This window comes from Dreissena polymorpha, unplaced genomic scaffold (assembly GCF_020536995.1).
Source record: "Dreissena polymorpha isolate Duluth1 unplaced genomic scaffold, UMN_Dpol_1.0 chrUn017, whole genome shotgun sequence".
Taxonomy (NCBI): domain Eukaryota; kingdom Metazoa; phylum Mollusca; class Bivalvia; order Myida; family Dreissenidae; genus Dreissena; species Dreissena polymorpha.
Window position 1 is genome coordinate 74,762 of NW_026273331.1, and position 26,298 is coordinate 101,059.

The 26,298-nt window shown below is 37.0% G+C and overlaps 1 protein-coding gene across 3 annotated transcripts in view; it reads left to right on the plus strand.

The window, feature by feature from the left end:
* The first annotated feature begins 950 nt into the window (after nucleotides 1-950).
* The window catches only part of LOC127863582 (DNA primase small subunit-like), a 39,617-nt gene continuing 14,269 nt past the window's right edge, over nucleotides 951-26,298 (plus strand). For 2 of the 3 annotated variants that reach the window (XR_008041103.1, XM_052403146.1), the window contains exons 1-9: nucleotides 953-1,152; nucleotides 2,693-2,850; nucleotides 4,517-4,623; nucleotides 10,023-10,096; nucleotides 13,576-13,712; nucleotides 18,071-18,129; nucleotides 18,343-18,455; nucleotides 23,725-23,825; nucleotides 24,993-25,125. Coding sequence is in view for 2 of the 3 variants with exons in the window: in XM_052403146.1 (XP_052259106.1) it covers nucleotides 1,041-1,152; nucleotides 2,693-2,850; nucleotides 4,517-4,623; nucleotides 10,023-10,096; nucleotides 13,576-13,712; nucleotides 18,071-18,129; nucleotides 18,343-18,455; nucleotides 23,725-23,825; nucleotides 24,993-25,125 (994 nt within the window). In the remaining variant the exon portion in view is untranslated. Of the gene's footprint in view, nucleotides 1,153-2,692; nucleotides 2,851-4,516; nucleotides 4,624-10,022; nucleotides 10,097-13,575; nucleotides 13,713-18,070; nucleotides 18,130-18,342; nucleotides 18,456-23,724; nucleotides 23,826-24,992; nucleotides 25,126-26,298 lie in introns of all 3 variants that reach the window. The other variant, XM_052403147.1, reaches the window with a different exon arrangement.

The window sequence follows — 26,298 nt, forward strand, 5'->3', positions numbered from 1 at the left end:
CTTCGTGTACCCTTTGTCGCCCTTAGTGTATGACCTTATACTCGCAAGCAGACGAACTCAAAAAGGGAAAAAGTTGAAAGGAAAAATTCCATTTTAAGATTGATTTTTCATTATTTTGGTTTTAACTCTTTCCCTCATAAGAAGCACAGTGGCAATGGCTTATGCAACCGGCATAAAACCAGAAAGTAACTTGCGTGCTTCTTAGGTTTTATGCTGTTTGCTGCTCATCAGTATCTTAATTAGGGTTGGAAATGAAGCTTTTGAAACTTGAATCTAGTTAGAAAGGTCTTTAATTAAATTTAACAGCACAAGGGACTACAAACGCGTCAAAATAGGTAGCTAAGTGGTAAAGGGTTAAATGATGTTTTAAATCGCTTTGGGGTATTTACTTACCAAAAATCGAAACATTTCTGTCAGATTAAACAAGTAGGTCACACAGGTTTGTAAATTAAAAAAACCAAAGGGCGCTTATGAAATACCGCGAGACAAACCGACCCGAGAGACAACCAGGTTTGAGTAAACTACATGGAGCTCAGTCTAGCCAGTATTTTGTCAAAAAATTATGATTTTAATGCAGTTTTCATTGTTATGTAGATCTACAATAATATACATTTAACAAAATATTTACATATAACACATTCGTATGTATTCATTAAACCTTCCCAAATCAGAATCAATATGAAAATGGCTTTGTGCAAACAGCATAAAACAAGAACAGCCTGCGAGCAACTCGCAGTCTGTTTAGGTTTTATGCTGTTTGATGCCAAAGACCTATAGAATACAGTAAAGCTTGAATCTAGTTAGAAAATTATTTAATTAAATTTAACTTTCTAAGCCTAAGGGACTACACGTTTGTCAAAATACGTAAAGTTATGTGGTAAGGAGTTAAGAAGGCCGATACAACGGATAGACGTGCTAGTCTTGGGACGATTGATGTGCATTGTGTAGATTTTGGTAATTCGTGGGCCGCCGTAATTCGTGTCATGGCTATTTGGCGCCAAATTGTACTTTCATTTTGTTATTGACAAACAATTTCAACAATGCCGGAAGAGAATGCTTACGACGCTGAGTGTCTACCAGACCTCCTTCCCATATATTATAAGAAATTGTTTCCCTATGGTCCATACTATAGATGGTTGAACTATGGCGGCGGTATGTATTAGTTTAATTTGTTATTAGATCGATCGTCCCCAGGCAATCTCGAACCATTCTTCTTCCCATTAATTGCAGGGTTCCTTTAGAGCGTCGACGCGATATGATTATTCAAGAAGTCTAAGGCCTAGATAGGACCAGTACTTGGTGTCTTCGGGGGAGATTTACAGGATGCTCCCACAAAGGCCGAGTGGGGATCGAACCCGTGACCTCCTGATCCCTGGCCTAGGCGGATCTAAGTACTACGCCCTGCATGACAGCATAATGTTATAATGTAACGTCATTGCAATTTTTCATCAGTTATTTGTGAGCGTATCATTAAGTTTGATATTTCAGGGCCCTTGCTACACTTTGGGGGATTTGGGCCGGGGCCCTTAGAGTGGGGAATTTCGCGTCGTTTTGGGCGATAAGGGGAAATTAAGAATATCTTTTAACCAACCTTTCAACACTTATAGTAGCTATATTTTTATGTAATATACATCAATATACATTTAATCAATGATTAATAGCATGATACCAGCTGGCAACATTGGTATATATGTGTTTTGGAAGGGGGAATTTTTAGATTTTAAGGGGGAAATGGGGCCGAATTTTGGTTCCAAAAACGGCCAAATTAGGGCCCTGTTATTTTGACAATTAATAATAAATTTCAAAATTTGTTTACGAAATGATATACAATTCCCTCTTATCGAAATGCTGGTAATATCGATCATTTTTTTTTAAAAATTTCGAATTATGAAATCATGGTAGAATCTAGCATAATTAAAGAGCGCACATTTCGTCAGGGGATATACACATGATCAGTGGGAATACCATTGTTCCAATTGGAAGTTTATTATATAAAATCTCAAAATGGTTAAGTGAACCAAATTTTATAAGTTGCATTGGTCTAATAAATGCTCATTGCATTCAAGCACACTCCTTTTCCAGTATGACGCCGCGATACCAGGTAAACACCCGCATAGTGGATGTAATTGCGGGTGTGTTAGGAACTATCTGCTTTGCGCTGATTATCACCCTTTAAATAAACAATTTTGACATGGATTCAACGGGCAAATAATACATTTTTAAAGGTAAATTTGTTATTGCTACATTGTTTGCATTAATTCGTTAATGCTTTTACTGGTTTCCTTATGTTAACCTCTTGATACATGGTAAAAGCATACATGCCAGACATCCCGATCATAGCGGGACAGTCCTGTTTTTAGGGTGTTAATCCCCTCGTCCTGATGCAAGAAATACAAAAATCTAATATACTGATGAATAACTACAGTTAAGTTGGCATTATTGGTAAAGTGTCAATTTCACAAATCTGAAGTCGTCAGGCTTGTATCATGAAATTGGTTTCTTTTCAATTTCTAGAGATCTATGGATTATATTTATTAGTATGCTGGTAAGTCTTGACGAAGAATAACTCCTGATGATTTTCAAATCAGGAGATCTGAGATAAACAGCATATGGACGACTTTGCTGCGAGTCAGGGGCCATACATGTGTTACAAACATTGCTTGATTAATAAAGACTTTATTTAACTTTTCAGTTCCTAAGGATTACTTTAGTAAGCGTGAATTCTCGTTCACGCTTAAGGATGACATCTACATTCGTTACCAGAGTTTTTCCAACCAAGATGAAATGGAGAAGGAAATTCAGAAAAGATGTCCGTACAAGATAGATATTGGAGCTGTCTTCTCTCACAGGGTATCATGGTTTAACCCACTAATGCCTAGTGGACTCTCCCATCCTTCTTAATTGGATCAATTTATTTCCAAAATTAGATGTCTAGTATATTTATTTCTATATTTATAATATTTCTTACAGGAATTCCTTTAAGCAAACAGCGCAGACCCAGATGAGATGCCGCATCCACGCTGTTTGCCAAGGCCTTTTTTCTAGACGCTAGGCATAAATGGGTTAATGCATCACTTTTCTTTTTATGTAGTTTTTAACAGTGACAAGTAATAATACAGTGTGCTGAATCAATGGGGTTTAAAGAGGATTTCACACGGGCTGGGCAACCGTTAAGAACTTAATTTTTGAAAATATCTCGACAAGTTATTGAAATACAATTGGAAACATCTTAAGTGCATAAAAGAAGTTTTTCTTGCAGTTTGTGTATCCTTGAAAACGTCTGAAATCGGTGACAACATTTCATGTTGCGTTAACCATAACCGTATACATGAATGCAGTAAAAATAGAATTTAAAACAAGAACACGTGCGTTATATTATATAAAGTAATTCTGATGTTTTTCACATTGCCATTAGCAGCTTAAAAATCTGTCTTTTATGCACCAGTTGAAATTCTAAAGAAAACGTTTTACTGGTGTGTTTACAATCAATTTACATTTAATTGGGAACCCCACAAAGGCATGTGATCCTGCACCGTGAATAACTATTCATATCATAATTCATTTATTTTGATTAACATGAAATTTCATGGATTCATAAAATGTTGCATTTTTTATAAATCTTAAATTCATGGAATTTTAACGAATGACTAATTCATTAAGACTCTGGGCATTCATTTTTGTGATTAAGGGCACCTAAAAAGTCCACGAAAATTAGTATTAATATTAGTACAAATTTTATAATATTTATTATATTTTTTGTTGAAAAGAAAATGGTGCCAACTTTTTTCTCTTCATTTGGGTCAAGTGCCAGGACTTATAGCTGTTATTTGCTCATCTTTTCATTAAACATGTACAATGTATCTTTTACCCCAAATCCAGTCCCCCGGCCCCCCCCCCCCCCCCCCCCATCTTTAAATACTTAAATACTTTTTAAAGCAGTAATAACCATTTTACTGACAAATTACCGAGTAGATATTATTTGAACTTAAAATTATATTTATTCAAATGTTATTTATAAAACAAATATTATTTTCTCTAATGTAAAAAAAAATTGATGGGGAAGATTGCCTTTGGATTAGGAAAAATTGTGTTGTTTTGACTAAAATTTGGAGTTAAGTATTTAATTTTTTAACAACAAATTTAAAATTGAGAGTGAAACTGATTTCAGTATTATATTTATATATTTTTTTTTTAAAGAAAAAAATATGTATACTTATTTCCACCGAGCATTGGTCACTACTATACCGGTCCTGTATCAGGGCTTTTTTTCCTTCTGTGTGAATGGCCGTTTTTCACAAGTTTGGGAAAATCACGACTTAAATTTTCAAAATAACAACCAGTTAACGACACAAATTTTCACAATTTTAGAAAGTTCGTGACTCATTTTTGACAATTTTAAACAGTTTGCGACTCATTTTTTCACAAAATAGGGGGGCCAAAGACGCTTCGTAAAAACATGAAAAAAGGCCTGATTATGTATTTGAAAGAAAATAAACACTGTGTTGTCTTTCGGCAGCCCAAGGAACACAAGACTGTGAAGGCTGCGGCCTTCCAGGCACAGGAGAAAGAGCTCGTCTTTGATATTGATATGACCGACTATGATGATGTGAGGTCATGTTGCTTGTACGTATACGGAATATTTGAGCCTTGTGTCTGGGATATCTGGGCTTAATGCATGTGCGTGAAATGTCTTTCCAGATTAGCCTGTGCAGTCCGCAGAGGCTAATCAGAGACGACACTTTCTGCTTTTATTTTACTTTTGTTTAAGGGATGAATAATCATGACCAAGATCCAATGCAGGCAGAAAGTTTTGTCCCTGGTTAGCCTGTGCAGACTGCACAGGCTTATTTTGGAAGACACTTCACGCACATTGATTTAATCCCCTGTGCACAAAGTGAGACACTTTTAAAGAAGAAGGGGGCATATAGTAATCGAAACGTCCATGTCGATCGTTCCATCCGTCATTCTGTCCGGCTTCTTGTGCACAGCATTACTCAGGAAGTAGTGAAGGGATTTTTATGAACTGCATATACAAATGTAATCATTGAGCAGGGAAGTGCTGAGTACAAAAACCTTAACTCTCTTAGGATTTACAGTGTTATTTTCCTTGACTTGTGTGTTGTGCAGTGAATAACTCCGTTTGTATTTAAGGTATTGGCATAAATTTTGGTACATTGTGAAAAAAATGCCGATTTCAAATAGCACAACTCTTTAATCAATTTTCAGGGTGGCATATAGCATTTGAACTGTCTGTCTGTCTGTCTGTCCGTTCATTAGTCCGCCTGAAAACTTTAACATTGGCCATAACTTTTGCAATATTGAAGATAGGAACTTGATATTTGGCATGCATGTGTATCTCATGGAGCTGCACATTTTGAGTGGTGAAAGGTCACGATCAAGGTCATCATTGAGGTCAAAAGTCAAGAAATACAATCCAAGGGAAGTAATAAGCTTTAAAAGGGAGATAATTACTAAACCTGCAAAATGATATATTGAAATTTTATTTCAAAGCGGCGCTATAGGGGGCATTGTGTTTCTGACAAACAAATCTCTTGTTTTTACCTTGTTAACACTCTTGACATCATAGTTTAAGTCCAATCTTCATGAAACTTTGTCAGAACATTTGTTCTAATTATATCTGAGCTGAGTTCAAAAATGGTTCCAGTCTTTTGAAAAACATGGCAGCCAGCGGGCAGGGAAGTTTTCCTTATGTGTCTGTAGTAAACTTTGTTAACATTCTAGAAGTCACATTTGTTTTCCGCTCTTCATGAAACTTGGATAATACATTTGTTCTTATATATTGGCTAAGTTTGAAAATGGGACCAGTTCGTTAAAAAACATGGCCACCAGTTGGCAAGGTATTTTTCCTTTATAGCTAAAGTAAAAGCTTTTTAACACTCTAGAAGTAACACTTTTAGTCCGGTCACCATGAAACTTGGTTGGAAAAATTGTTATTTGATATCGAGCCGAGTTAAAAAAATGTGCTTTCGATCTGTTACAAAGATGGCCGACAGGGACTGGGCAGTTTTCCTGATATGGCTATAGTTTAACCTTGTTAACATTCTAGAAGTCAGATTTGTAGTCCAATCTTCATGAAATTTTGAGATAATATTTGTCGAAATGAAATCTTAGCTAATTTTTAGCTCATCTATTTTTTGAAAAAAAATTATGAGCTATTGTCATCACCTTAGCGTTGGCGTCCGGTTAAGTTTTGCGTTTAGGTCCATTTTTCTCAGAAAGTATCAATGCTTTTGCATTCAAACTTGGTACACTTACTTACTATCATAAGGGGACTGGGCAGGCAAAGTTAGATAACTCTGGCGTGCATTTTGACAGAATTATGTGCCCTTTTTATACTTAGAAAATTGAAAATTTTGGTTAAGTTTTGTGTTTAGGTCCATTTTATTCCTTAAGTATCAAAGCTATTGCTTTCATACTTGCAACACTTACTAACTATCATAGGGGACTGTGCAGGCAAAGTTATGTAACTCTGACTGGCATTTTGACAGAATTATGTGCCCTTTTTATACTTAGAAAATTGAAAATTTGGTTAAGTTTTGTGTTTAGGTCCACTTTATTCCTTCAGTATCAAAGCTATTGCTTTCATACTTGCAACACTTATTTACTATCATAAGGGGACTGTGCAGGCAAAGTTATGTAACTCTGACTGGCATTTGGACGGGATTATGGGCCCTTTATACTTAGAAAATTGAAAATTTGGTTAAGTTTTGTGTTTTGGTCCACTTTACCCCTAAAGTATCATAGATATTGCTTTCATACTTGGAACACTCGCAAACTATCATAAGGGTACAGTAAAAGGACAAGTTGCATAACTCTGGTTGTCATTTTTACGGAATAATGGCCCTTTTTTGACTTAGTAACTTTGAATATATGGTTAAATTTTGTGTTTCGATCCACTTTACTTCTAAAGTATCAAGGCTATTGCTTTCAAACTTCAAATACTTTCATGCTATCATGAGGTTATTGTACCTGGCAAGTTGAATTTTACCTTGACCTTTGAATGACCTTGACTCTCAAGGTCAAATTATTAAATTTTGCTAAAATTGCCATTACTTCTTTATTTATGATTAGATTTGATTGATACTTTGACAAAACTACTCTTACCTGACATACCACAATAGACTCCACCCAAACCATCCCCCGTGCCCTCCCCCCCCCCTATTTTTTTTTGTCTTTTATGCACCAGTTGAAAGATCATCTCACAAATGACCACCACACCCTCACACTTTACCCCCCACCCCATACCCCCCAAATTTATTTTTTTTGAAACGGTTAAAAAACACAAATATTTATTTTTATTATTTTATTTTTGAAATACCGTCTAACCATCGCACCCAAGAATCCCCTCCCCCCCCACCACCCCCCACCCCCTGCACCCCCGAATTTTTTTTTTTTTGCATTTTTTTTCCGCATTTTCGGAAGATTATGTAATAAATGTCCACACCCCCACACTATACACCCCTCTTCACTCTACCCCTCCCTCCTTTGTGATTGAAATAGAGAGTCCCTTCACCTTTAAAAGAAAATAGATGAGCAGTCTGCACCCGCAAGGCGGTGCTCTTGTTAAACTGGGTCATTTGAAATATAAAAAAGTTGGTCACAAGGTCAAATGAAAGAAAAAGCTTGTTTATATCTAGAAGTCTCAATTAAAGTCAGAATAGCTTAGTTCTTTTGTTTCTCAGGTGAGCACCTTAGAGCCCATGGCCCTCTTGTTTATAGTTCGTTTTTTGGTAGTGCATAATTTAGGAAGTAAAAAATGGATCTAATTAGAAAATCAAATAATGAGGGCATTAGGTAAAATTTCTGAGTACAATGATTGTAACTCTTTCATTGGGTTATACATTTACAGAGTTATTGCCCTTTTGCAGATTTTCTTGTTTGGAGCAAAATTCTTTCAGTATTAAATGTATTGAAATAATTTTTATATAAACTGCGGAGGTATTCAGCTCTTACAATGACAGAGCTTGATTGAATTGTTCATGGCCCTCATTATAATAAATCTACAAAATTTCTTAACAGACATTTCAGGGTTCTCACTTCAAAATGTATTGCTTATCAGACATTTCAGGATTCTTTACTTCAAAATGTGTGGCTTTTCATACATTCCAGGGTTCTCACTTGACAATTCATGGCTTTTCAGACATTCCAGGGTTCTCACTTTAAAATGTGTGGCTTATCAGACATTTTAAGAGTTTTCACATGAAAATGTTTGGCTTATCAGACATTTAAGGGTTCTCACATGAAAATGTGTGTCTTTCTTAACACTTTTTTGCCATTTAAAAAAAAACACTATCATATGTTGTAAATAGGAGCCATTTTGTATCATACCATTATAAAATACCAGACAAGACAAGCCAGCTTTTAGAGATTGAACTTTGCTTGTAACAAAAAATTAGTTTTCAGCATGTATGGAATTTACAAGGTAAAAAATAGATAATTTTTAAAACTGCTGTCTGTATTTCCTTCATGTAACTTGCCATGCTTCTCAATAACAAGGGGGTGGGGTGGGTTCTGTATGCTTGCAGGGGTGCTGATATATGGGAGAGATGTTGGCCACTGTTCTGTTTGCTTGCAGGGGTGCTGATATATGTGAGAGATGTTGGCCACTGTTCTGTATGCTTGCAGGGGTGCTGATATATGTGAGAGATGTTGGCCACTGTTCTGTTTGCTTGCAGGGGTGCTGATATATGTGACAGATGTTGGCCACTGTTCTGTATGCTTGCAGGGGTGCTGATATATCTGAGAGATGGTGGCCACTGTTCTGTTTGCTTGCAGGGTTGCTGATATATGTGAGAGATGTTGGCCACTGTTCTGTATGCTTGCAGGGGTGCTGATATATGTGAGAGATGTTGGCCACTGTTTGTATGCTTGCAGGGGTGCTGATATATGTGAGAGATGTTGGTTCTGTATGCTTGCAGGGGTGCTGATATATGTGAGAGATGTTGGCCACTGTTCTGTTTGCTTGCATGACGATATATGTGAGAGATGTTGGCCACTGTTCTGTTTGCTTGCAGGGGTGCTGATATAGATGTTGGCCACTGTTCTGTATGCTTGCAGGGGTGCTGATATATGTGAGAGATGTTGGCCACTGTTCTGTTTGCTTGCAGGGGTGCTGATTTATGTGAGAGATGTTGGCCACTGTTCTGTTTGCTTGCAGGCGTGCTGATATATGTGAGAGATGTTGGCCACTGTCCTGTATGCTTGCAGGGGTGCTGATATATGTGAGAGATGTTGGTCACTGTTCTGAATGCTTGCGGGGGTGCTGATATATGTGAGAGATGTTGGTCACTGTTCTGTATGCTTGCAGGGGTGCTGATATATGTGAGAGATGTTGGCCACTGTTCTGTTTGCTTGCAGGGGTGCTGAAATATGTGAGAGATGTTGGCCACTGTTCTGTTTGCTTGCAGGGGTGCTGATATATGTGAGAGATGTTGGCCACTGTCCTGTATGATTGCAGGGTTGCTGATATATGTGAGAGATGTTGGTCACTGTTCTGTATGCTTGCAGGGGTGCTGATATATGTGAGAGATGTTGGCCACTGTTCTGTTTGCTTGCAGGGGTGCTGATATATGTGAGAGATGTTGGCCACTGTTCTGTATGCTTGCAATGGTGCTGATATATGTGAGAGATGTTGGCCACTGTTCTGTTTGCTTGCAGGGTTGCTGATATATGTGAGGGATGTTGGCCACTGTTCTATATGCTTGCAGGGGTGCTGATATATGTGAGAGATGTTGGCCACTGTTTTGTTTGCTTGCAGGGGTGCTGATATATGTGAGAGATGTTGGTTCTGTATGCTTGCAGGGGTGCTGATATATTTGAGAGATGTTGGCCACTGTTCTGTTTGCTTGCAGGGGTGCTGATATATGTGAGAGATGTTGGCCACTGTTCTGTTTGCTTGCTGGGGTGCTGATATATGTGAGAGATGTTGGCCACTGTTCTGTTTGCTTGCAGGGGTGCTGATATATGTAAGAGATGTTGGCCACTGTTCTGTTTGCTTGCAGGGGTGCTGATATATGTGAGAGATGTTGGCCCCTCATGCAGATTGCTATCAAGATCGTCGACAGGGCGCTAAGAGGTCAGTAAAGTGGATTAGTCAGTACACATGAGACATCAGTAACAGGTCTTTGTTAAAAGCACTTCAAAACAGAGCTATTTTAGAGATAATTATGGTAACAGTAATTTTCTCATTTGACAAAATGTTAGGCATTAATCAAAACACCTCATGATACACCAAAAAGTGGTCTTTGTAAAAAAACAAAACAAGCTACAAACAGAGTCTTTTCAGAAACATTGAAATTTTATTATCGTGACGAGTTACAAATTAATTGTTACCCATCAAACGACAGTTAGTGGTCTTTGTTGAAAAACAACTACACTGCAAAGCCAATATATCGCGGTTGGTGGGGTCCAAAGATTGCGAGCGCGATATATAGGACGCGCGATATAACTCGAGAAATGTCTAACTTATTTGTATTGCGGTTAATTTGTCAAATTTCCCCAATATTTTCATTTTATATATGGCGCTGCTACATATTTGTATAGTAATAATTGCAAACCAATTATACAATAAACATTTTCATAACTACATACATATCTGTATTTATCATAAAAACCAAAATGTAAATTATATTTATTTTTTTTTCATGTATGATCGCTCGCGAATCAGCTAAAAAGAATTCTTGCCGTAAAAAAAATGTGTAAAAAATAATTGTTCATAGATTTGAATTTACCCTTATAAATAGTCCTAATGAAGGAACTGAAACAGCGTAACTGTAACGATACAGCGTGTTTGAATTTTATTTTATTACGAGGAAATGTCAATGCCACATAATTCACGAGATACCGCGGTTATACTTTAGTTTAAATTGACAACAAAACTTTTAATGGAAATTAAATTATCTCAACGTTGTACCCGCTACAAAATTTGTATTTACAAATAAATACACCCACACCAATCTTCACGCGCTTTTTATCAGGACAAAGAAATTCATGACTAGTACCGAAATTTAATGATTTATATACCAGAAAACTGCCATTATTACCTTCGCAATAACACTAATTGGTTATTGTCCCCTACCGGTTTCACCGGAGGGTACTTATGGTTTGCACTCCGTCAGTCAGTCAGTCTTTCAGTCAGTCTGTCTGTCACACTTTTCTGGATCCTGCGATAACTTAAAAAGTTTTTCATATTTTTGCATGAAACTTGAAACATAGATAGATGGCAATATGGACATTATGCACGTCATTTCATTTTGTTCCTACGTCAAAAATTATGGTTGCTATGGCAACAAAAAATAAATAAATTCTGACAATGATGAAAATTTCTGACAATGGTGGAGCCGGTAGGGGACATATATTGCTTGGCAATAGTCTTGTTTCTTAAGTGTTAAAAACAACCCCAGCTGTGTGTTAAACAACATTGTCAATAATCAACTGTTTTTCACGCTTCACTGCGTGCCATAGTAAGCCATGAAATATAGAGTGTAAATACTAGCTAGAACCTTTTTTTGCTTAAGTTAGCGAATTCTCAGATAAAAACATGTCATTTAGTGCTCATGCTTGTCGGATTTTTGGACAGCGCGATATACAGATCCGCGATATATCGGCATTGCAGTGTACAAAACAGCAGTTTAAGAGATACGGTAACAGAATTTTACGTATGTGACAATTTAGGGATAGGATTTTCACATCCCAATTAGATCACTGGAGTCTATTTTTTAATAGCAAAATCTTATAATGGATTAATAATTATTTTCCCTGTTGTCATTTTCAGATGACTTTGGGTCAAAGCACCAATTGCGGGTGTATATTCAGATGATATGGGGTTAAGACACCTATTGCGCTAGTTTTTTCAGCTGACTTTGGGTTTTAAAAACCTATTGCGCTTGTAATTTCAGATTATCTTGGGGTTTAAGCACCTATTTCACTTGTTTTTATGCCCCAGGTAGGGTGGCATATAGCAGTTGAACTGTCCGTCAGTTCGTCTGTCTGTCTGTCAGTCTGTGTGTCTGTCCGAAAACTTTAACATTGGCCATAACTTTTGCAATATTGAAGATAGCAACTTGATATTTGGCATGCATGTGTATCTCATGGAGCTGCACATTTTGAGTGGTGAAAGGTTATGGTCATCCTTCAAGGTCAAAGATATAGTTTCAAAGCTGCGCAGTAGGGGGTATTGCGTTTTTGACATACACAGCTCTTGTTTCAGATTATCTTGGTCTTAAGCACCTAATGCGCTTGTATTTTAAGATGATCTTGGGTTTAAGCACCTATTGCGCTTGTATTTTCTGATGATCTTGGGTTTTAGCACCTAGATTGTGCTTGTATTTTCAGATGATCTTCGGCTTAAGCACCTATTGCGTTTGTATTTTCAGATTATCTTGTGTTTAAGCACCTATTGCGCTTGTATTTTCTGATGATCTTGGGTTTAAGCACCTATTGCGCTTGTATTTTTTGATGATCTTGGGTTTAAGCACCTATTGCACATGTACTTTCTGATGATCTTGGGTTTAAGCACCTATTGTGCTTGTATTTTCTGATGATCTTGGGTTTAAACACCTATTGCGCTTGTAATTTCTGATGATCTTGGGTTAAAGCACCAATAGGGCTTGTATTTTCTGATGATCTATGGTTTAAGCACCTATTGCAATGTATTTTCTGATGATCTTGGGTTTTAGCACCTATTGTGCTTGTATTTTCTGATGATCTTGGGTTTAAGCACCTATTGCGCTTTCTGATGATCTTGGGTTTAAGCACCTCTTGCGCTTGTATTTTCTGATGATCTGGGGTTTAAGCACCAAAAGGGCTTGTATTTTCTGATGATCTATGGTTTAAGCACCTATTGCGCTTGTATTTCTGATGATCTTGGGTTTAAGCACCTATTGTGTTTGTATTTTCTGATGATCTTGGGTTTAAGCACCTATTGCACTCGTATTTTCTGATGATCTTGGGTTTAAGCACTTATTGTGCTTGTATTTTCTGATGATCTTGGGTTTTAGCACCTATTGTGCTTGTATTTTTTGATGATCTTGGGTTTCAGCACCTATTGCACTTGTATTTTCTGATGATCTTGGGTTTAAGCACCCATTGAGATGACTATTGGTTTAAACAAGTATTGTGGGAGTATTCCCAGATGATTTTGGGTTTAAGCTTCTATTGCCAGTGATATATTGTGCCCCAAATTACAGCCTCTTAGATGCTGTTTCCATTGGCAATAGAAACATTTTTTCCCCTTAATCTGACCAAAAGTCAATTGACCCCACACCCAACAAAAAACAAAACAAACTTTTCCAATAAACTCAATAAAAAATTTATTAAGTTTATTATGAGTTTATTATACGGAGTTATAATTTCATTGCACTTTACAATACAAATATGATTATGCAGTTTAACATGTGCTTATAAACTTTTTTAAATACTCTTATTAATAATCATGTGAAAAATGTTTATTTTTTCCCCAATTTCATTGTGTATTGTGCTATTTTTCCCAATCCAAAAGGCACATGCTATAAAATATTTACTTTTGTAAGCATTGTGTTGTGGTTGAACTTTCAGATGACTTTGGGTTTGAGCACCTATTGTGGGTTTACTCCAGGCGTCGTGGTGTCCACTGCTGGGTGTGTGATGAGACTGCACGTAAACTGTCCCAGCCAGGGCGTACAGGGATAGCAGAGTACCTGAGTGTCGTCAAGGTGATTTGTTTAGAGTGCCATATAATTGTTGCTCACCTGGGCCAATACATATCATGGGGAGCTTTTAGGATACGCTGTTTTTTGCCATCTGTTATGAGACTGCACATGAGAACCTTCATGTCGCAGAATACTTTTGAGTGTTGGATTTTATTTTGCTCACCTGAGCTCATAGTTATCATTAGGAACCTGCAGGATACTGTGTTGTCTGTATCCTATTTTGTGGTTTAACTGTTATGGCCCCCTTTGAAGAAGAGGGGCTGTAATATTTTGCTGGATGCGGGTCGAGATACCAGTTTGTTTCCGATCAATAACTCGTCAACAAATTTACCGATTGACTTGATGCTTCACTTTTGAATTGGCCTTGGATAGTAGATGACCCCTATTGAAATTGAGTTCACTAGGTCAAAGGTCACTGTTACAATAAGTGTGAACATTGTTTCCGATCAATAACCTGTCAACAAATTTACTGATTGACTTGATACTTCACTTTTGCATTGGCCTTGGACAGTAGATGACCCCTATTGAAACTAACTTCACTAGGTCAAAGGTCACTGTCACAATAAGTGTGAAATTAGTTCCCGATAAATAACTTGTCAACAAATTTACTAATTGGCTTGATCTTTCCCAGTTTCATTGGCCTTTGAGACAGTAAATGACCCCTATTGAAATTGGTGTCACTTTGCAAAAGGTCAAGGTCACTGTCTCAATAAGTGTGAAAATCGTTTCCAATCAAAAACTCGCCAAAAAAATTACCGATTGGCTTGATACTTCCCATTTGCATTGGCCTTGGACATTAAATGACCCCTATTGAAATTGGGGTCACTTGGTCAAAAGTCATGGTCACTGTCACAATAAGTGTGAAAATGGTTTCCGATCAATAACTTGTCGATGAATAGAATGGCTTTTTACTTTACATGTGCATTGGCCTTGGACTGTTAATGACCCCTATTGAAATTTGGGTTGCTAGTTCAAATTTCAAGGTCACTGTGACATTAAGTATTAATTTGGTTTCCGTTCGATATGTCATTGAAGGATTGAGTGATTATTGTCAAGGTCCTGTTGGGGTGGGTCATCTGTCTTCGACCACAGAGCTCTTGTTATTCTTATGACTTCTCCTCCTTAACCCCGTCACAGATAAATATGAAACATCACAGGAATGATTCTTGAGTGATCCTATTGGGAGGCGGAAAACTACAACGGGCGAGGCATGGTATGGTATTGCGCAAGGGGGGGTTAGAGGGTTAGGGTTTGGGTTAGTGTTAGGGGTCGGGTTAGGGTTTGGGTTAGCCTAAACCCAACCCTAACCCGACCCCTAACCCTAACCCTTACCCTAACCCTTTTTTGGGGTTATCACCCCTGACCATGCCTCGCCCATTGTAGTTTTCCGCCTCCCGATCCTATTTTAAAATGTTTTGAATTGTTTGGGTCTATAGCATTTGAAGCTAAAAATGTATTTTTAATGGAAACTTAAAACTGTTCTTAATATTTTCTCTAAGACCACAAGCGTCAGGGCTTTAATATTTGGTCCGTAACATCATGTAATGGGCCTCTATTAAGTATGTTCAAGTATGCCCTCGGGGATAAAACTGGCCACGCCATATTAATCACATGTTTTATACAGATTTAAATAGTAAATTACTTTAAAAGGAATCTATGAAACCACAAGGGTCATGGATTTGGTATTTGGTGTGTTACATTGGATAATGATCGTCTACATTTGTTAAAAGCATGTCATTGGGGTGAAAATTATCCACCCCCCCCCTCCCTCCTCTGTGGGGGTTACTTGGTTTCCTGATTTGTATGTAGTAAACATTATGGAAATCATCTCAGAAACTGTAAACCCAAGAGGTATGATAGCTGTATTTGATATTTGGCAAGTATAATTGTTTGAAAGATTAGTCCTCCACCAAGTGTATACAAATCATGTCCTTGGGATCAAAATTGTTCACACCCAAGGGACACGATATATTTATGTGTAAAGTAATCACCTTTTTAAATGGTCTTTGAAGCCACCAGTTTCAGGTTTATTTTTTATGTCCCCCACCCACTTTAGTGGGGGACAAATTGTTTTTGCCCTGTCTGTTGGTCTGTACGTTGGTCTTATGGTCTGTTTGCTCCAACTTTAACATTTGCAATAACTTTTTCAATATTCAAGATAGCAACTTGATATTTGGCATGCATGTGTATCTCATGGAGCTGCACATTTTGAGTGGTGAAAGGTCAAGGTCATCCTTCAAGGTCAGTGGTCAAATATATGTGGCCAAAATCGCTCATTTTATGAATACTTTTGCACATTGAAGATAGCAACTTGATATTTGGCATGCATGTGTATCTCATGGAGCCACACATTTTGAGTGGTGAAAGGTCAAGGTCATCCTTCAAGGTCAGAGGTCAAATATATGTGGCCAAAATCGCTCATTTTATGAATACTTTGGCAATATTGTACATACCAACTTGATATTTGGCATGCAAGTGTATCTCATGGAGCAGCACATTTTGAGTGGTGAAAGGTCAAGGTCATCCTTCAAGGTCAGAGGTCAAGTATATGTGGCCCAAATCGCTCATTTTATTAATACTTTGGCAATATTGAAGATACCAACTTGATATTTGGCATACATGTGTATCTCATGGAGCACATTTTGAGTGGTGAAAGGTTTAGGTCATCCTTCAAGGTCAAAGGTCAAAAAAAAAAAATTCATAGCGGCGCAGAAGGGGACAGTGTTTCTGACAAACACATTTTTCTTGTTTTACTTGGTGGTTAACACACAGTGTTGTTTTTTCATTCAAAATCATTATCGGTAATCAGCCCCATTTCAATGGAAGAGATTGTATATTTTTCTCAAATGGGAGCTAAACATTCCTAATGGAGGATTAACAAAAAAAAAATTTTTTTAGATCTCAATATTTTGTTCATCTCCCATCCTTATAAGTTTAACCTTAGTAAATATAATACTGAAAACACTTGTAATCTCAATTTTTTAGAAACACAACAACAACACTAGTTTCCCAGTTTTAGGGAAAACAGCGCAAATTTTCCCAATCCAAAGGGACCTGGCCCTATTCCCAAAAAGGTGAAAAAATCACTGAAAGGGTATACTAGTCCACTACCAAGTTTCTAAATTGGCCACTTATTTTTATTTGTATGCCCCCAGATCGAATGATCAGGGGGTATATTGTTTTTGGCCTGTCTTTCTGTCATTGCATGTGTGTGTCTGTCCCTAAACTTTAACCTTGCTCATAAAATGAAAACTCTTGGGTCTATGTTCTTTTAACTTCACATGTGCATGCATCTCATTGAGATCTACAATCAAACATGGTTTGAGGTCACTAGGTCAAAGGTCAAGGTCACTGTGACCTTTACATTCAAAATATAACCTTGTTTCTAAAATAGCTGCCGTGTGGCTTCAAAGTGCAGTACGGGGGCATTGTGTTTCACAAACACAGCTCTTGTTTTTACATGTATACAGGGAAAACTTCTTCCCTTAAACTTCTAGATCTGTAAGTCATTTGGAACGTAAGGTCATATAGTGCTCCTTTGCTAAGTTTGTTCAAATCATGTTTGAGGAAATAAAATCCTCTCCTTTGGGTCAAATGATTGAAAAAACTTTTGTTAATACAGATAAAAAAGAGTCAGGGAATAAATGCATACTTTGGTGTGTAACATTGTACAGTTTCGCTTTTTTTATCAGTTTGTTCAAACCATGCACCTGGTATCAAAACTAACCATGCCTCAGGAATCACATGATTTATTGTAGAGTTATGTAAAAAATATAGTTAGAAATCTGATTCTCTGAAAACGCAAGAGCTAGGGGCTTAATGTTTGGTGGTGGTCCTCTACTCAGTTTGTTCAAATCATGTCTGAGGGTGGAAATTAGCCCCACTCTAGAGGTTACTTGTTGTTAATTCATATGTTTATAGAAGAAAAAGTTTACTGTTCCAATACTGTCGCAGACCAATTTCACCAAAATAAGTCTGTTTCTTACAAGGTAAAAAAAAACTAGATAAAAACCCTATTTATTGCACAAACATCACAAAATCTGTTCAAACCAGGTTAGTTTTTACAAGTCTGAGGTGAGCGACCTAGAGCCTTCAGACTTAATTGTTCGGAAATTCAGACAAAATAAAATTTCTTGGCGTAAGGTGTGATATTGATTTGAGTTTTATTAAAAGTAAGCAAAATCTCTACACAAATAATTGTATAAATTGAGTATTATATTCGGTAAATAAAATATTTTCAGAAACCATGCAGAACTGTTTTGTTCTAAAAAGCAAAATTTCAAGCAAAATGTTTCGCACAATTTGTATCACATGCATTAAATAAATATTCAGAAATCCTTTAGAAGTGTTTTGTGTTTCAGGGTGGGGAAAATCAAACAAAGAAGGTTTCTTTGGACGATAGGCCGCATCCATCCATCACGTATGTGCTCATAAGTGTTGATGTCCATTGATATAGCCCTAGCAAAGCTGTATGTGTGATAGATATGTTTTGTTTATGTAAGTGTATGTATTTGTGGGAAATTTTATGATTAACAAAAGGGAAGACTCAGTTAAGTCTTGGAAATAAGTTTACTCTTGCTATTGTTTTTAAGAAGCTCTCTGGAGAAAATGGGTTCTTTCTTTTGTATTTAAGGAGCTCGCTGGAGATAGTGCGGTCCCGCTTCAAGGACTATGCAGTGAAGAAGCAGGACTTCCTTGGGAATGAGGACAAATACAAGAAAGTCCTTCAGCTTGTTCCGGATGAAAATATCCTTTTATGAAGAATTGTCAATGGTGTTTGTGATATGAAGAGTGTGAATTTGTATGGCATATTGAGGATTTACCCTTTCCTTCTCAGAAGCGAAGTGAAAATGGATATGTGCAAACAGCATAAACCTGAACAGACTGCGAGTAACTCGCAGTCTGTTTAGGTTTTATGCTGTTTACTTCTCATCAGTATCTATGGGTTGGGAATGAAGCCATTAAAACTTGAAACTAGTAAGAAAGGTCTTTCATTGAATTAACTTTCTAAGAGACTACACGTGTACAAATAGGTATCTACATGTATAAAGTGGTAAAGGTTTAACTTATGTAATTTGTGTATCTTTTTCAGCCTAGTGAAAACAGGCTTGCATGATTGTTTTAGGTGAGCAATGTCTGGCCTTTTACCCTCTTGTTTTGAAATAAAATGCTATTTTTGATTTGCCTGTCTGTATTTCTGTCTGTGCTTCTGTCATACAAGGTTTTGCATTACTTCACTTTATTATTAATTCCTTCAAAGCTTTGATACTTGGATGGACGTTACAGTTGAACACTTTCAACTTGCCTTTCCCTATTTTGACCTTGATATTTACCTGCTTTTTAGCTTGACTATGAAATATATATAGTGGAGCTATCTTACTCACCCTGCCGTCGGCGTGACCGTCTGCATTAGTGTTTGCGTTAGCGTTTGGTTAGCGTGCAGTGTTAAAGTTTTCGTACTACCCCAATTATTTTCATTGTCCCTTGACATATTGCTTTCATATTTTGCATACTTGTTTACCACTATGACCCCAACCTATAAACAAGAGCAGACATCTCTATCAAGCATCTTGTCATAATTATGGCACCTTTTCCACTTAGAATATGCAGCAAATGTTAAAGTTTTCGTACTACCCCATTTATTTTCATTGTCCCTTGACATATTGCTTTCATATTTTGCTTACTTGTGTACCAACATCAGCCCAACCTATAAACAAGAGCAGACAACTCTATCAAGCATTTTGTCATAATTATTGCCCCTTTTATACTTAAAATATGCATATTATTGTGAAATCTATGTTAAAGTTTGCGTACTACCCCAAATATTTCCTATATCCTTTGACATATTGCTTTTATATGTTGCATACTTGTTTATCAACATGACCCCAACCTATAAACAAGAGCAGACCACTGTATCAAGCATTTTGACATAATTATGGCCCCTTTTACACTTAGATAATTGAACATTTTGCTTAAATTGCCATAACTTCTTTATTTATGATCACATTTTATTATTACTTTGACAAAACAACACTTACCTGAATACCACAATGGATTCCACCCAAACAATACCCCACGCCCCTACCCAGAATCCCTCCCCCGCCCCCCCAACCCCCGCCCCCCCCCCCCTCCCCGATTTTTTTTTTTAAACATCAACTTATAAATTACCACACCCCACATTATACCCCCCTCTAACCCCCCCCCCAATTTTTTTTTCTTCCTTTCTTTATTTTTGAAAGAAAGCTCGTCTAATAAATGACCACACCCCACATTATACCCCTCTCACCGCCCCCCCCCCCCCCCGCCCCCCCCCCCCTCAAAAAAAGAATTTTTTTTTTATATTTTTTTTTAGCTCACCTGATTGCTCAGGTGAGCTTTTGTGACCGGTCTTTGTCCGTCGTATGTCCGTCTGTTCGTCCATCTGTTAACATTTGCTCGTAAACACTCTAGAGGCCACATTTCTTGTCCCATCTTCATGAAACTTGGTCAGAAGCTTTGTCCCAATTAAATCTCGGCTGAGTTCGAAACTGGTTTATGCCTGGTCAAAAACTAGGTCACAAAAAATAAAAACCTTGGAAACACTGTAGAAATCACATTTCATGCCCAATCTTCATGTAACTTTGTCAAAATGTTTGTTTTAATGATATCTTGGTTGAGTTCAAAAGTGTATCCGATCCTTTGATAAACATGGCCCAAAGTGGGCGGGGCAGTTTTCCTTATTTGGCTATAGAGAAACCTTGAAAACACTCTAGAAGTCACAATTTTTGCCCAATCATCATGAAAGTTGGTCAAAACATTGTTTCAATTGATGTCTCGGACGAGTTCGAAAATGATCGAGATTGGTGAAAAAACATTGCCGCCAGTGGGCGGGGCATTTATCTCTATATGTATATAGCGTCAGTTTTCCCTATTTGGCTATAGAGAAACCTTGTAAACCCTTTAGAAGTCAGAAATTTTGGCCAATTATCATGAAAGTTGGTCAAAACATTGGTTTTATTGATATCTCGGACGAGTTTCAAAATGGTCTGGATCGGTGAAAAAACATGGCCGTCAGTGGGCGGGGCATTTTTATGTCCCCCACTATAGTAGTGGGGGACATATTGGTTTTTGCCCTGTCTGTTGGTTGGTTGGTCTTTTGGTTGGTTTGCGCCAACTTTAACATTTTGCAATAACTTTTGCTATTTTGAATATAGCAACTTGATATTTGGCATGCATGTGTATCTTATGGAGCTGCACATTTTGAGTGGTGAAAGGTCAAGGTCATCCTTCAAGGTCAGAGGTCAAATATATGTGGCCAAAATCGCTCATTTTATGAATACTTTTGCAATATTGAAGATAGCATCTTGATATTTGGCATGCATGTGTATCTCATGGAGATGCACATTTTGAGTGGTGAAAGGTCAAGGTCATCCTTCAAGGTCAGAGGTCAAATATATGTGGCCCAAATCGCTAATTTTATGAATACATTTGAAATATTGAAGATAGCAACTTGATTATTTTGCATGCATGTGTATCTCATGGAGCTGCACAATTTGAGTGGTGAAAGGTCAAGGTCATCCTTCAAGGTCAGAGGTCAAATATATGTGGCCCAAATCGCTTATTTTATGAATACTTTTGAAATATTGAAGATAGCAACTTGATTATTTGGCATGCATGTGTATCTCATGGATCTGCACAATTTGAGTGGTGAAAGGTCAAGGTCATCCTTCAAGGTCAGAGGTCAAATATATGTGGCCCAAATCGCTTATTTTATTAATACTTTTGCAATATTGAAGATAGCAACTTGATATTTGGCATGCATGTGTATCTCATGGAGCTGCCTATTTTGAGTGGTGAAAGGTCAAGGTCATCCTTCAAGGTCAAATATATGGGTCAAAATTGCTCATGTAATGTCACTTCTGCAATATTGAAGCTAGCAATTTTATATTTGAAATGCATGTGTATCTCATGGAGCTGCACATTTTGAGTGGTGAAGGGTCATGGTCATGGTCATGCTTCAAGGTCAAACATCATATAGGGGGACATTTTGTTTCACAAACGCATCTTGTTCTCTATATGTATATAGTGAAAACATGTGAACACAGTAGAGTTCACATTTTTGGGGCCCAATTTTCATGAAATTTGCTCAGAACATTTGTTTCCTTGATACGAGAGTTGAGTTCAAAAATGGTTCCGGTCAGTTGAATAACATGGCTGCTGGGAGTGGGGCAGTTTTCTCATTATGCCTCCCACCCGTTTCGAAGAAGAGGGGATATATTGTTTTGCACATGATGGTCCGTCCGTCCACCAGATGGTTTCCGGATGATAACTCAAGAGTGCTTATGCCAAGGATCATGAAACTTCATAGGTACATTGATCATGACTCGCAGATGACCCCTATTGATTTTCAGGTCACTAGGTCAAAGGTCAAGGTCACGATGACCCGAAATAGTAAAATGGTTTCCGGATGATAACTAAAGAAAGCTTATGCCTAGGATCATGAAACTTCATAGATACATTGATCATGACTCCCAGATAACCCCTATTGATTTTCAGGTCTCTAGGTCAAAGGTCAAGGTCATGATGACCCGAAATAGTAAAATGGTTTCCGGATGATAACTCAAGAAAGCTTATGCCTAGGATCATGAAACTTTATATGTACATTTATCATGACTCATAGATGACCCCTATTGATTTTCAGGTCACTAGGTCAGAGGTCAAGGTCACGGCGACCCGAAATAGTAAAATGGTTTCCAGATGATAACTCAAGAACGCTTTTGCCTAGGATCATGAAACTTCATAGGTACATTGATCATGACTCAAAGATGACCCCTATTGATTTTCAGGTCACTAGGTCAAAGGTCAAGGTCACGGTGACCTGAAATAGTAAAATGGTTTCTGAAGGATAACTTAAGAACGCCTATGCCTAGGATCATGAAACTTCATAGGTACAATAATCATGACTTGAAGATAACCCCTATTGATTTTCAGGTCACTAGGTCAAAGGTCAGGGTCACGGTGACCTGAAATAGTAAAATGGTTTCTGGATGATTACTCAAGAACCCTTAATCCTAGGTTCATGAAACTTCATAGGTATATTGATCATGACTCGCAGATGACCCCTATTGATTATCAGGTCACTAGGTCAAAGGTCAAGGTCACAGTGCCAAAAAACGTATTCACACAATGGCTGTCAAGGTTACGGTGACTCAACTTAGAAAAATGGTTTCCGGATGATAACTCAAGAATGCTTACGCCTAGGATCATGAAACTTCATAGGTACGTTGATCATGACTCGCAGCTGAAATAATGATGAAATTTGACCAGGATGTTTGTCTGGACAATATCTAGGTCAAGTTTGACATTTGGTAAATATTAAATGAACCGACTCCTCTCAGGTGAGCGAACTAGGGCCATCTTGGCCCTCTTGTTTTTGAAATATCGTCTAATAAATTATTGAATATGAACAATTTCTCCATGATGGCTTACGTTATTCTGTCAAGCACTCGAATAGTCGAGCGCGCTGTCCTATGACAGCTCTTGTTTTTAGACCTTAAAGAATTCAGAAATTCCAAAGTTTTGTTTTACCCAATTTAACAATTCAATTTAAAACAATATGTCTTAATAAAAAGCTTTAAAGTCTTCATTCAACCCTGAGCCGACTCACATCACCTGACCTAATTTTCGCCTTGAGATTGACCAAATTGTTTTACTAATACTTATTCATATAGGTCAATAAATGGATCCTGATAAGGCTCCCGACGGTGGTATGAGCATTTATTGAACAAAGCATCTTTTCTTCAACACTGGCAACCTAGACCTCCTTGTGTGTACAATAAAAAAACAAGCATTTCCTTTTACACATAATTTTTCTCAGATATTGTTTGCATTTCATAAAAGTTCAAAATAAGGTTGAGTGTTTTTTTTTTACATATGTGGAGTTTTAAGACAAAGTCCAATGAGTGGGTGTCTGTGCACTATGGACATATCTTGTTATACAATTACAATGACCCGATTTCTTTAACCCCTTCTGTACAGCTTGCTGAAACACTGGAGAGGGAGTTTGAGAGTACAATAAACACAACACATAAACGCTGGCTCTTATTTGAGAAAATGTGTGAGGATCGCAGGCAGAAGGTGACACAGTTTAAAAGCATTGACCCTACAGGGCTTTTTTTCCTTCTTAAAGAATGGCCATTTTTCGAAATTTTGAAAAGCTTTTTACTCTAATTTTCACAATTTTAAGAAGTTAGCAACTAATATTTTCACAATTTTTTACAGTTTGCTAATCATTTTACCTGCAATCACGTTTAACAGGCGATGGATTTTTTATGCCAAACTAGTGGAAAAACATTTTATAATAAAGAAAAACGTAAAATTTGACTTCAAAACAGCCTCCATTTTAATATTTCACAACCGGTTGATCATGTGACTGAAATATTGATAAGTATCACATGTAAACATGCAGTATAATTTGTCATAATATGGCTCTGAGGAGGGGGCTTCAGCTTTCAAAACTGCACTTCTCCACACTCCATACAATTGCACTTGAAATTTGGGCATTTTCATCACACAATGTAATTGATATTGGAATTACATCTCTAGGAATGAGTTTTATTTTGGAAGAATGTAAATTTTGGGGTCTGTGGACATATTGCCTATATTCAGTCGTAGCTATTGAATAAACAAAAGCCCTTGAACTATATTTCTGTAACAGCTAAAGTTTTTGTCTCATTTAATCACCTTTTTAGTTGCAATACAATTTTAAGACTGTCATTGTGTTTGTGAAGCTGTCATATTTGCTGTTAACATAAATGTTCCTTTCATATTTAAAATACTCACTTCAATATATTATATACCTACATTCATAAAGTCTGAAAAGGCTAGTCAGTGATTATACTTCTGCTTTCATAGTATTTTTCGTTTATAGGAATTTTCATCTTTGTAAAAAAAATCAAGGTGAGGCAGAAGGTGTCATCCCAAAGTAGCCTTTACCGTAGACACAGTCTAATCTGGGACGACACCTAAGGGTTGAGCATTAAGACCCTTTTTCCAGGAGCAAGGCTTAATTGAATATTGGCATGGAATCTTAAATGCTATCCCCTTTTACTGTCTGGACAGGCTTATATGGGACAACACGTCAAGTCTAAACTAGATTTTCATTTAGAAAAAGCTTCATGTGAACAAAATACTTCTTAAAAGCAAAAGGTATCATCCCTGATTAGCCTGTAAGAACTGAACATGAATTAGGCCCAGTTCAGCAAAAATTAAAGCTTTAATGCTATCACCCTGTCCTATCTGCAGAGCGGGGCCAAAAAGTCTCCAAATCTGGAGGACGAGGTTATGTTGCAGTACTGCTACCCTCGCCTGGATGTCAATGTCAGCAAGGGAGTGAACCACCTGCTCAAGAGTCCCTTCTGTATACACCCCAAAACAGGTCAGAATGATCTCCCTTTTGTATACATCACAAAACAGGTCAGAGTTATCTCCCTCTGTATACTGTGAAACCATTATTTTTCGTCAGACATTAATTTTCGTCTTTTTCGTCCTTCGACCGATGGACGAATTGACCAGTCGCCAAATTATCGATCGCTCCGCCCACATAGTCACGTGGTCTAGTGATAAGAAAACTCCGACAAGCAGATCGCAATTATAGCGGATTACGTGAGCGAAATACTATATTTGTAACGAGGTATCATGCTCTTTTCTATAATATAAATTATTTAAAGCCGCACAGTAAACTAAACTGCTTTGTAAAACTTTCATACAATCATAAATGCTTTAGAGAAAAATGGCGTAATCAAAATAAATGAGTTAACGGCAGACTGACTATCAGAAACGTTTCTTATACATAATATAGGAAGTTGATGAAAATCCGTTGTAAAAATGAGCATTCATTTTATATTGATTTTGAACTTGTATTAAATCGTCTGACAGTGAATCCGGTGGCTATTCATATATAATTTTGAAAATATTTTTTATTAAATGCAAATGACACATCCATATTATGATGGGGTTTTTGTTTATTACAAATGTTTAGATCTTTGTTTTATTGTGTTATTTTTAAAAAGACACCAATTTTTTTATTTAGATATAAATTAAATTTTGATTGTAACCATAATTTAATACAGGCCTAATTTCGTGGTTTCATTAACAGATAGTCTAATATGCATTTTATTTCATTTATTTTTAATGCGAACCTGTTACATTTCACTATCGAAAAATGAAATGTTGGTATCACGGTGCTGTTCATGAACATTCCAATTGAATACATTTAGCATATTATGCATGTCTTTATTTATAACAAGATGGCCCTTATATGTTAATTGCAATTTTCATATTTCTCCCCGTATCAATATATGTTGTATTATAAATGTTGTAATTGCATTATAAGCCGTACATTTTACACTTGAAGTCGCTTTAAGCTGGCTAAGTCGCGTTGAAATCACCTTTTTGTTGTTTTTACTTTAGTTAAAACAATATTTAAGTTAACAATTTATAATGATTTCCCTTGTTTATGATCCACTGAAAATAAATATATAATTGGAAATCATTTAAGTAATTAAATAGTTTTCTTTTCTTGTGTACAGTACCTAACAATGCCTTAATG